The 11,808-nt window shown below is 42.6% G+C and overlaps 1 protein-coding gene across 1 annotated transcript; it reads left to right on the plus strand.

The window, feature by feature from the left end:
* The first annotated feature begins 2,438 nt into the window (after positions 1–2,438).
* tmem47 (transmembrane protein 47) lies at positions 2,439–11,714 on the plus strand. Its single transcript, XM_008292039.1, has 3 exons — positions 2,439–2,843; positions 7,973–8,113; positions 9,483–11,714. Exons 1-3 carry the CDS (start codon positions 2,618–2,620, stop codon positions 9,659–9,661), a joined length of 546 nt encoding a protein of 181 aa, XP_008290261.1. The 5' UTR covers positions 2,439–2,617; the 3' UTR covers positions 9,662–11,714.
* Positions 11,715–11,808: the final 94 nt, after the last annotated feature.

Genomic DNA, 11,808 nt, shown 5'->3' on the forward strand with positions numbered 1-11,808 from the left:
CATTGATATTTTCTACCTGTGTGTGTGTGTGTGTCTACCTGTGTGTGTGTGTGTGTGTGTGTGTGTGTGTGTGTGTGTGTGTGTGTGTGTAGGTCAGCTGTTCCTGGCGGCGAAGTCTTTCCACATCATTACTGTTCGGTGCAGATTGTAATCAGCAGAGACCTGATGGGTACAAACATCAACACACACACACACACACACACACAAAATACACAAATGAGAGTGAGTTTTTCTGTCATAGCATAAACCTGCACATCATATTTGCTTCATTAAATTTAAAACTTTGGGGATTTTTTTTAACTCAATGAGCTCTATTTTTCCTCACTGCAGCAAACCTTTTACTTGAAGGAGTCCAACACAGATGCTGCACTTCTTATTAAATGTAGCAGTGAAGTTAATTTGCTTAAAACATGCTTTCCTCCCCGAGTGTATGTGTCCGTGTGTGTGCGTTAATCAATGTGAATTAATCCTGAGATTCTTCCCCGAGGACACAGAATTAGCTGAGTTCAATTAGGGGGAAAAATGAGCAGCGTAAGCTTCCTCCAGAGTGTGTTTGAGAGCAAAAGAGACAGAAATGTGCCTTTAAAGTGCAGGATGGAGCCATAGAAAGGGAGCAGCAGTGTGATGGGTTGCATGGTGGATGTAAATTAAAAGAGAAAACCTGACAGATTACTTGTCTGAAAATAGATTTGTATCAGCGGATGTTTGGCCTGTACCTGTCTGCTGCATGTTCATCGACATTTCTGGGCCAGAGAGCAGCAGGAGAACCTCCAGCAGCTCTTCCACCACCATATTTATCAGTTGTGTTGTAAAGACGTCTACATTAACACCGTCTTCAGGCTCCACAGCATCCGGACAGAGACTCGGGTTGCACATTAAACCCTGAAATTACAAGTAGGCTTTGAGATAATGTAGTAAAAAGTCAATAAACTCGGTCAATTTTCCAATTCAGCCACACGAGACTGCAGGTGACGGAGAATATTTAAAGGAAAAATGATCCATCTAATACATGCAAGTCAGCTTGATTTTCAGTGCATTCTGCTGACATTTTTTTTTTTAGAAGTGAGAAAAGGAAAATGACAAAAAATTACATTTACAGCAAACCTTTTCATACTATGAGTTAAAGAATGTGACTGCAGGAACTTAGGTTTTTATAGAAAACTGCACAAAAACAGTCCTCAGATCCTCAAAATTTGCATCATGACATTGTGAGAATAACAACTTACAGCAAACGCTGGGTATTGTTCAGAGTTCAGCAATCTGTTGATGCACTTCATACATTTCTAACAACCCAGTTGATAAATCTTAAACACATCCAGGGTAACATACTTTACTAAATATAGGACTTTCACCAGTTTTTAACTCTAATTTTATCAACAATTTGCTGTTGTTTTACTGATATTTCTCCTGTTTTCTTAAATTACAGATACTATCTAGTAAAATAACAGAAAATGTATTAATATACAAGTTAACTGTAAAATAGATAAATAAATAAATAAATAAGAGGTTAAAATTGTAAAATAAAAATAAATGAATAAAAAGTCCACATTAAAAATCTTTGTTTTTCTTTCTTTTCTTCTTCTTCTTCTTTTTTTTTTTTTTCAACACTTGACCATAAAATTGCACTACTTTTTAAACTTTATTTAAATCAGCCAAAAAAAATAAAAAATCATCATTTTGCAGATATTTCCATTTTGTTAAATTAAAATCAAAATCAATTTTCAGAGTCAACTTTAGCGGCCAAGTTTGTAAACACAAACAAGAAATATGACCGTGGTGAATCTTATCTCTCAGTATAAGAAATAAAAGAAATAAACTAGAAAAATAAAAATAAGAGTAAGTGCACATAATATCAAGTAAAATCACAGAAAAAAATATTGATTTACATCCTAACTGTAAATTTAAAAAGGCTAAAACTGTATATAATATCCACATCAAAAATCTCTCCATTTTTTAAACTGCAAATAACTCTTTAACAATGTGTGACCATAAAATGATTTGTTTTATTGTATTTAAATTAGCTAAAGAATATAATTATCTTTACATCGATTTTCGCTGATTTACTACAGATTTTTTATATTTTAAGATTTTCCAGGTTCATTCTTCAGACCGTGATACCTGCAGAGGATGTAGTTAAAACCAAAGCTGTGTTTTTGTCTCTGAAAATGTGAAGTTATGAGTCGTTCAGCTGAAAACATTCATAGTATGAAGTTAGAACCGTTTTCATTTAATAAACTGAAGTTATTGTAAATTGTGAGGAGTTCTGGTTGGAGGATCTGATCAGTAGAACTTTTGCTTATTCTCTATATTTACTCAGGTCCAAACTTACTTGTACCTGATGGTTTTTTTGGGTGTCTGTCGCCCTGGTGTCGGCGCTAGGACCCAGCCGGTGCCGCTCCGGTTATCTGGGAGCGCAGCCGCCTCCACCGGCAGAGCTCCGGTGATCCGCGGCGGCAGCAGGACGCGCACTGAGCGGCGCTGCGCATCCTGCACCCTCCGGCTCGGACGCGGACTTTAAAAACTCGCTGTGAGGACTCGAGGAGCGACTCGGGACTCGCATGCTGTCCCCCTCCTGCTGCGGCCGCGCGCGTCTCAACGGGTGACTCACTTCGCCACCATGGCTTCGTCGGTGAGCGGCGCGGAGGAGAACCGGGTGCGCCCGCTGACGCCCCTCAAGTCTGTGGGTCTGGTGTGCGTGTTCCTGGCGCTGTGCCTGGACGGGGGCGCCGTGCTGAGCCCCGCGTGGGTCACGGCGGACGACCAGTACTACCTGTCCCTGTGGGTGTCCTGCTGGAAGCCCGTCAGCTCCGTGGACTGGTCCTGCAGCAGCACGCTGGCCACCGGTGAGCCCGACGCGCCTCCATGTTGTTGGGGAAGTTTTCCTCCGGTCGGGTTTTGTACTTTCACGGATTTGTGGGTGCAGACAAACAGCCGCATTCATATTGAAATGAGAGTCAGATGCTGAGAGCTGAGGGATGCCGACGAGGCTCCGCAGCGCTGATGCGTTCTGAGAGCTGATAGAAGGAGGCTGACCCAGGAGAGCGCAAGTGTTAATTACTTTATAATTGCCTGGTTAATTTAAACTGCACAACTTTTCCACGCGAAGTAAGTGTAGAAAGTTTATCTTGTAGCCTGAGACTGGATGAACAAGCTCTGGTTTCGTGGTTAACCTCTCCTGAAACTTTGGCCCAGCGCGCAGCAGCGATGTGGGAATTTGTGCTCGCCAGGAGCGGTCCAGCTGGGGTTTCATTTGGCCTTTTGTTGCGTACAAAATGAGCCTTTGTGTGGGTTTCTTCAGCGGCCAAGGAGCAGGGCAGCTCCGGAGCAGAGAACTCCCCAGAGATCCAGATGCCTGCAGATTAGTAACCAGGGAAACGAGTGAAGCTCTCCACAAATGCGTTAAGGAAACTTCTTTATGGAGTCTCCTTGTTGGGCTTCGTTTCTGGAAGCATTTCATATTTCCATTCAGTCAGAACAGTAAAGAATCTGGCTGAACTTTGAGAGAATTTATTCTGTCAGGGAGAGAATAAAAAAAAAAGAGGAAAAAATTTGTTGATCAGAATCAGAATGAGTTTTATTGCCAAGGAGGTTTTCACATGAGAGGAGCTGGACTCAGTGTTTTGGTGAAAAATGTTCAAGAAGTCAAATAAACAGCAAGTGTAGTGAATCCAGTGAACTGTACGGGTAATAACAGGGATAGAAATGCACAAAAGGGGCAAATAATTAGTCCTAAAATATGCAAAATACACAGTACGTAATGTAAAATGTGCAAAAAATCCTATTTAAAAAGCTTTGATGCAAAAAAAAACTAAATAAAATCAAACCCAGCGATGCAGCACCAGCCTGTGTAATTTTAATTCTTATTGCAATAATTCAACTCTGGTTTCTAGGTCAAGTTTATTTCTGTATTTGGTTGCACTGGATGATAAAATGCATAAACTAACAGAATCCTGTTACAGCCCAAATGCAAAAAATTGAGCAGAAAACTAAATGTTCTCGACTCATGTTGGGGTTTTTTCTGTAGATGTGCTTAAATTCTTAGTAAATATTGTGTGAAATGATGTTCGTCAGTTGTCTAAAAAGCAGATTCTTTAAATATTAATGGAGCTGAGGCTCATATATTTTTATCCCGGCCCGTCCTGCTGTTGGGTTTCTTAGGTTCTGTGTCTATGTGAGCTCGTCTATATTTCATTTTCGCTGCCTCCGGCCTCCTCCTGCGAGCCGAGAGGTGAGTTGTGTTTTTGTTACTCTGACAAACTGTTTTCTTTCTGTCTGAGATGAGTAACCGTGGGTCACTCTGGCCTCGTTCCTCCTCTGTCAGCGCAGACAAAGTGCACTTTGGTGCCATATAAAGACATGCTGCCTCCATGTCGGCCCTCTGCACCAGCAGCAGCAGCAGCAGCATACCACAGTAAATGCACACAGCGAACTTCCCATTTCCTCGGGCTGGTGCTTGGCTCGGCTTATTGATTTGAATCCCAGTAATCAGTTTCTGCCCCCCTCCCTCTACTCTCTCTCTCTCTCTCTTCAGCCCCCCAATATTTCCTCAGTGTCATGCTCTGGGCATTAAATAAATCCTGTTAGTTTGAAACAGCAGCTGGCCGCTCAGATGTTTTCAGCTTGTTCTGAAGGCCTGTGTGTGTGTGTGTGTGTGTGTGTGTGTGTTTGTCCTGGAAACCTCAAGAAAACGCAGTGCGAGTTAGAAAGCAGACACAAGGGATTGGCTTGTTCAGGGCTGCTAGCCGTCCTTTTCTTTCTGTTTGTCTCTCTGACACACTTACGCTCTAAAAAAACAAGGTTTGGGCTCCACAGAAACCTTCAACAGGACAGTTCGCATCAGTTTTTCTTGAGTTATGACAACTTGGAGTGAAATTATGTTCAACCAACAAGAGGAATTAGCTTTTCCTCTACAATCAAATGTATTTTGTATCATCACTTGTTTACTGATTGGCAGCATAAAGACAAGTTCTTAAGTTGATAACTCATAAAAATCAAGTTGTAATTTAAGTACTTTAATTATGAATGCAAGTTTTTAAGTTGGCAAATTTAAAAAGTTGCTTTGGTGTGGATATGAGATTAGATTTGAAATCCTGACGTCAAGGTGAGGAAAATAGTTTAAACCAGCTTCATTAAGTTACCTCCACTTGAATTTAGCTTTAAAGCAACTAGTTTAGAAATCTGTGTTCATATCTCGCACAATATTAAGTTGGTGCAACATTATTATATCAAAATAATGTTAATAGTTGTGTGTTCTAATGTAAATCAGTACATTTATTGTTTTTTCTTGCAGCCATGCAGATGACATCCTTCTTTTTCTTTCTCTTTGTCTCTAAAACACACATTTAGACACAAAAAATATATTTAGGCTCAATAGTTTGCATCAATTTTTGAGTTTTGACAACTTCTAATGAAATTATGTTCAAGCAACAAACTCTATTAGGATACAGGAAGTAGGGTTTCCTCTGCAGTCGAAGATGCTTTTAAGAATCACTTATTTGATGACTGGAGTTTGAGTACTTGTAAAAATTAAGTTGTTCCGACGAGTATTTCTACATTATTTTTGTACTCAAGTATCAACGATATGAGCTCAAGTTGGGCAAATTTTAAAAAACAAAAAAACAAGTTGCTCCAATGTTAAGTAGGTTGTTAAGCTTTCAAGCCAATTTCATGAAGTTACCTCAACTTGAGTTAGTTTTAGATCAACCAATGCAGACATTTGAGTTTAAATTACACATAAAGTTAAGTTGATGCAGCTCAACTTATTATAGTTAAATGAGGTTTTTGCTCGCAGCCCTGCATTTAATGAAGTGGTGGGAACAGTTCTCCTGAACTCAGAGTGCAGCGAGGAGGGTCGGAGGTCGAGCATCGAAGGTGAAGCTCCAGTGCAGAGTCAGGAATGTGGAGCGGCGATGCCAGAGCGCAGCGAGCTGATGTCAGAGTGGTGTGAGCTGGAGGGACGAATGTGGAGTCGGTGTGCGAGCAGCTCAGTCCGATGCACTGATGGAAAAGAGTATTAATAATGCAGCGCGCTATCGATCCGGGATCTGGGTTCCTGTCCTCTCTGTGAGGCAGGTCGGGTCTGCACAGCGTCGGCGGTGGAGGAGGTCTAGTGCCTTGCTCAAAGACTCTGAAGGCTTCAACTTCTGACTGCAGATCATCAAACAGCTCAGTGAGGCTGAGAGCGGGTGACAGCGACTCACTCCAGGCTCTTCTGTGACACAGATCTTCCACCATTGTCCCAGACAAAGAAACTGAATTGGGGCCCTGCAGGATTTTTTCGATTAACACCCCGACATGCACACAGGGGACCATAATTAATGCTCAGATTGGATCTCCTCACTGTATCTCCTTTTCCATCTGTCATCACGCGGGGCTCAGATTAATAGTTTGGCGCTTCTCGCTCGTCGAAGCCTTAAAGCGCTCCGACTCTGGCTGCGTTTCTTGCACAGGGTCTGTTCCAAATCTGAGATGAGATGAGTTTTTTTGCATCCTGCTGTTTGGTGAGGCGGCTGATAAAGCTGCAGACCGGCTCAGCTGAAGGCAGCAAACTGACCCAGAGAAGATATCTGAGCAGCGACAGGCTCCGACGACTGCAGGTCAAGCTGCTGCAACCCGTTTGCTGGGAGTCTTTAGAGGGGGTCTGCCGCGCCGTGCAGGCTGCACACTGGAGGGTTCTGCTTTCTGTGGGCTCCTTCCAACATCCTGTGGTGACAGGACCCATTTTTAAACTCTAAATCCTGAACCATATTTGGTCAAAAGTAGCTGCTGTTTGTTTATATTTGAGCTGCTTGGCCCCTGGAATAAAGTTTCCCTCCAACAAGAGTGGCAACTATTTTAAGCAGCTTATGTTCAGTCACTTTCTCCCCGCTGGTGAAGGTTTTAATGATTTTTTTTGTCTCAATGGAGAGGCAGGATTCTTGGCAATGCTTAATTTTTTGAACTCAGACAGACAATACCTTGTTTACTTGCTAAAAAAAATACAAAATGCATCCAAACTGAAGTCTGTCAGTGTGAACTTTTCCACTCACTGTAATATTTAACCACATACAGAGATCCTGCTTTGATTTTTTTGTTCTATTTTTTCCACCCAGTGCACTTAAAATGATTTCCTCCTGTGTAATCAACTGCCTCATCATAATATCCTCTGCCTGTTTACATATAGGCCTCCTGTTTCCACGGAGCAGCTATAGAAGAGATCCTTAATCTCTAAACAATAACATATATTGTGTCTCTCAACAATCCTCAGCTGATTAAAACTGGTTTTCTTAAACACACTGGAGGTTTTTTTTGTGCACAAAGTGTTCCTGTTTTTCCTCTTCTTGACAAACACGCAGGCTTCCGGAGGAGAAAAAGCAAGATTGAGCGGCAGCTGTTTCCAGTTGAGTGTTTTCGGAGTAAATCTGAATGAAATGCTGAGAATGCTGCTGAGCTGGCACCGGCCGAGAGAGAGAGAGAGAGAGAGAGAGGGAGGGATGCTCATTATCTGAGTCACCTCGCAGATTCGCTTTCTGCTGCACTGGGATCCATTACCCAAGCGTGGAAATGTGTGCGTTTGTTTGCTTCTTGTCAGCCACAAAGTGCTGTGCTGCTCGCCGCCGCATCGCTCACATTCCTCCTCTGCCACCGGCCTGTGGCTCCCCGGCGGCTCGCATCAAAACATCGCCAGCTTCTCAGAATATGCAGCCGTCCCACCGCCAATAGTTTGTGTTTACGCTGCGGTAATTCAGCATAAACTGTAATGGGTGGAATCATTTTTACGTGAGAGTGAGCTATGCAGCGGTGCACCGCCGTGGCCTGTGACCCTTTCTGCCACTTTAAAGCCTCCTCATCTGCCTCCACACTCTCCTGATTCCTGTCAGCAGCAGCGACACGGCTCTCCGGAGGAAGCTCTTTTTTAAGCCACCTATGTCGCCGTGTGTCTCGCTGCGATTTCACGCCTCTCCCGTCTCCCGTCTCTGTGTTTGTTTCTCAGACTGGCAGATCGCCACGCTGGCCCTGCTGCTGGGGGGAGCTGCCCTCACCCTGCTCGCCTTCCTCGTGGCTCTGGAGTCGCTCTGCTTCGGCTCCAGGAGTCGCTGCTACAAGCCGGTGGCCGTCATGCTCTTCTGTGCAGGTAGAGAAGCAAGCTGTTGGAGACGAGAGGGAAGAAAAATGCAAAACAACGACTAAGCAGCATCCAAAAAAATGAATTATCTGCATCGTCTTTTAACTATTTCAAGCTTTAATGCAAGATTTCAGTGGCTGTTTAATAATAAATCTGTCTTTCTATAAGTGTTTTCCATATTTATTTTGACGTTAGTACACTGTTTAGTCCCACATTTCTGAAAACGGCCCACCTGACCTCCTCAGAATCAGCTAATTTTTATAATACAACAACTTTAGTATCTTTAATGAAGTCATGCAAAATTTGATCTTCATACTATAAATATATTCAGAGTTACAGGCCCTTGAAGTTCATGGTGTTGTGTAGAAATTTTGTGCTTTATAATTTGTGCAACTTTTCCCTGCAGCTGTGAGGAAACAGACTTATTTTTAGTTCTGAGTTCTGCTAAAAACTACAACCAGATCAGTTTCACATCCATCCAGGTGTCACAAATCTGACTAAATCTGGTTTTTGCTCATTTCTCGTATGACCAACGATTTCTGAGCCTCATCAGTTCATCAGTTCAGCAGACAGACACATGACATGTCAGGAGGAAAAACACCTCCGAGCTCTGGTAAAAAACTGACACCAGATCAGTTCTACATCCATCCAGGTGTCACAGTCTGAACACTAAATCTGGTTTTGGTTCATTTTTTTTCCTAAACCAAATGTGAGCATCAGTATTATGGGATGTATCATCGTGTGAACAGTCAGACTGCAGCAGTTTAATGTCTATGACACAGAGTCATAGAAACAATCATCAGTATCCTGGATGTGTTTCTGGTTTCTGATCATTCACCAGAGAAAACTTTGCAAAGTGAATTCTGGGTAAACTTTCAAGGCTGATGGTGGTTGGTCAGAACAAGTTCTAGACAAGAAAGGATCGTTTTTACCTACATTTGACACCAGGATCATCTTCTAGACACGATTTCTTCTGTGTCATAATATGTTTTAATGTAGTCATATTATTAGTCAGAGATATTTTGCCCGTGGTGCAAATTTTAGGTTAAAATATAATATTGATGCTCAAAATTGGCTATAGAAAAAATGAACAAAAACCATATTTAGTGTTTAGATTGTGACACCTGGATGGATGTAAAACTGATTTAGTTGCAGAACTCAGATGTGTTTTTCAGCCCTGAACACGTCATGTGTCTGATGACGTTATGAAGCTCAGAAATGACGACCTCTGTGCACTTTAAGGGCCTGTAGCTCTGCAAATATTCGTAGTATGGAGGTAAAACGATGAATTGCATCATTAGTTATTGTAGATGATGATCAGCTGATTTTAAGGGGTCAGGTGGGAGGCTCTGATTGATCTTCTTCATTTCTCTTGCAGTGGTGCTTCAGGTGTGCAGCTTGGTTTTGTTCCCCATCAAGTTCATCGAAACAGTCAGCCTGAGGGTGTACCACGAGTTTAACTGGGGCTACGGACTCGCCTGGGGATCCACCATCTTCTCTTTCGGAGGCGCCATCCTCTACTGCCTCAACCCCAAGAACTACGAAGACTACTACTAGAAAACAGACGGGAGGAGAAGCTCTCCGTTTCACTCGGTGTCCACGTAGAAATAGGAACACCGTCTGTTGCACGGTGCACAACCACAGACTAGGAATAGGAAAAACAAATGCTGATTGATAGTTTGAGGACTGGACTAGAGCTGTTCCATTTGATACTGTGAACTTATTGTCTCAGACTCACTGGACTGAAGCCCTGAGCTCTCTCAGGAGATTTGGCAGCAGCGAAAAAAAAAAAAAAAAAAAAGAAACCCAAAACCACCAGGCAGTTTCATTCGGGAGAGAATGCCAGCAGTCAGATAATTCTGCGTCCCCTTTAAATGTAACACCAGTAGGTCTTAGATTTGGGCAGAAAAATCTGGAGGGAACAGATGGATTCTCCGACCCCATACCCGGACGACTCGCTGGACTAATTAACCAATCGGAGCAGAGAAGGAAAAGGAGTGACGCAAGCTCGGGCCAATGCAGAAAGGAAAATGTCCCCATTGAAGTGATATCCTGAGGATGACAAAGTGAGGAAGACAGGGCACACCTAAGGAATGCAGCATGCCACATTTCCCCAGAGATGCTCTACAGCTGGAGCCTTTTTCCCCTCCAACAGACCTTATTCTCTCCTGTCCCATTTGAATCTGTCGGAGATTCTCGTAGCGATCCAACTGAGACGGTAAAAACATTCCACAGGCACCTCCTAAATGAATCGTACTGGTCAGAGGAGCATTTGCTGGTTAATTATTAGGACGGTGGTAAAAACCTGCAGCCACTCATGTAGACCTTCAACTCATCCTCGCCTGCTTTTTTTTTTTTTTTGATAAAATTGTTGTATTATATGTAAGTATGTGCAGTATAAAGTCATTTTAAAGCTGGGAAGAAAGATGGCAAATGACCATTTCTGCTGCACATGTCTGCATGATCACACCACCTGGCATGTGCTCAGGCCTCCACATGTGATGCCTCCTTATCTTCCTCTCAGTAGAATAGGCTCCATTAAGAACACATCTGCTTAGACAGGATGTAGCGCAAAGTCAGTGTAGTTGGGAAAAAAAATGCAGCTTCTTGTTTGGTCAATAATAACAGCGCTTAAGAGAACATGGAGAGAGCGATGTGCCGTGCATGAGCAGTGTGACGAGGACCGTGGGATAGAAAAACCAGAGGGCTGCACTGGGAAGCAAGAAAAATTAGGTATGTTCAGCCTGAGATCAGAGTTTTCAGCGTCACGAAAGATCTTTTTAATCTGAAGCTGCACGGCTAGACCCGCTCTGGAGGAGATTCTGTTCAGAGTTTGGGGTTTAAATCAGCTACAAGAAGCCTTTCAGCAATTAGTTTCCTGACGATATTCTCTCCGAGCAGCTGAGGTTTTATCTGGAAACGATATGCATTCACCAGGAGATGCAGAAAATAGATAAATATGTTTTTATGTTTGGTCCTGCCAAATCTGTTTCACTGCAGCTAATAGAGCACAGATCAGAAAACTGGTTAGAATATCCAGTAAATAAGATTAATTTGTCTTTGATTTGGCCAAAAACTAAAGCGATCTCCTCCATTATAGGACAACGTCAGACCTAAATTTCTAAGTTTCAGAGCCCTAAAGTGCAGCTGCATTGAGAAGAAACACAAATCAACAGTTTTCTACCTGCATCAGCTGCAGTAATAGTGATGCTTTTTTACTCTAAAATGTATTTATATTCTTCACAGCTCTCCATTATAACAACCTGTTCTTTCTGACAGAAGTAGGCGGCGTGTAATCGGTTCACTTTGTGCAAAAGATGAGTCACTTTCGGGGTTAAACGCCCTCTTTTATGTGAGCGTGCACAAAGTGTGGTGAAGAAAACAATAAAAAGCTGATAACCGCCGTCACGATAAACATCATCTCTGATCGGGGGTTTTAGGTTTTGTTGATCCAGCTTGCACAAACAAAGCCCGGATATGTCAAACTTGCTTCGTAGTACACCCGGATCTGCTCTGGTGATCTTCCTCCTTTAGCTAGAAGTGTTTGCATGCCGCTGCTGTTTTCTGCTGTTTCAACACAATAAACATGTACTGGGGAAAAAAACAAAAACAAAAATTGTGTTTGTTTGATTCAGAATGTCCTGAAAACGCATCAGGATGTAGTATATAGTGGAAAAAGTGTCCTGAATGTGTTTAAAGACAGC

The sequence above is a fragment of the Stegastes partitus genome, unplaced genomic scaffold, assembly GCF_000690725.1.
Source record: "Stegastes partitus isolate 25-593 unplaced genomic scaffold, Stegastes_partitus-1.0.2 Scaffold780, whole genome shotgun sequence".
In the NCBI taxonomy this organism is placed as follows: Eukaryota; Metazoa; Chordata; class Actinopteri; family Pomacentridae; genus Stegastes; species Stegastes partitus.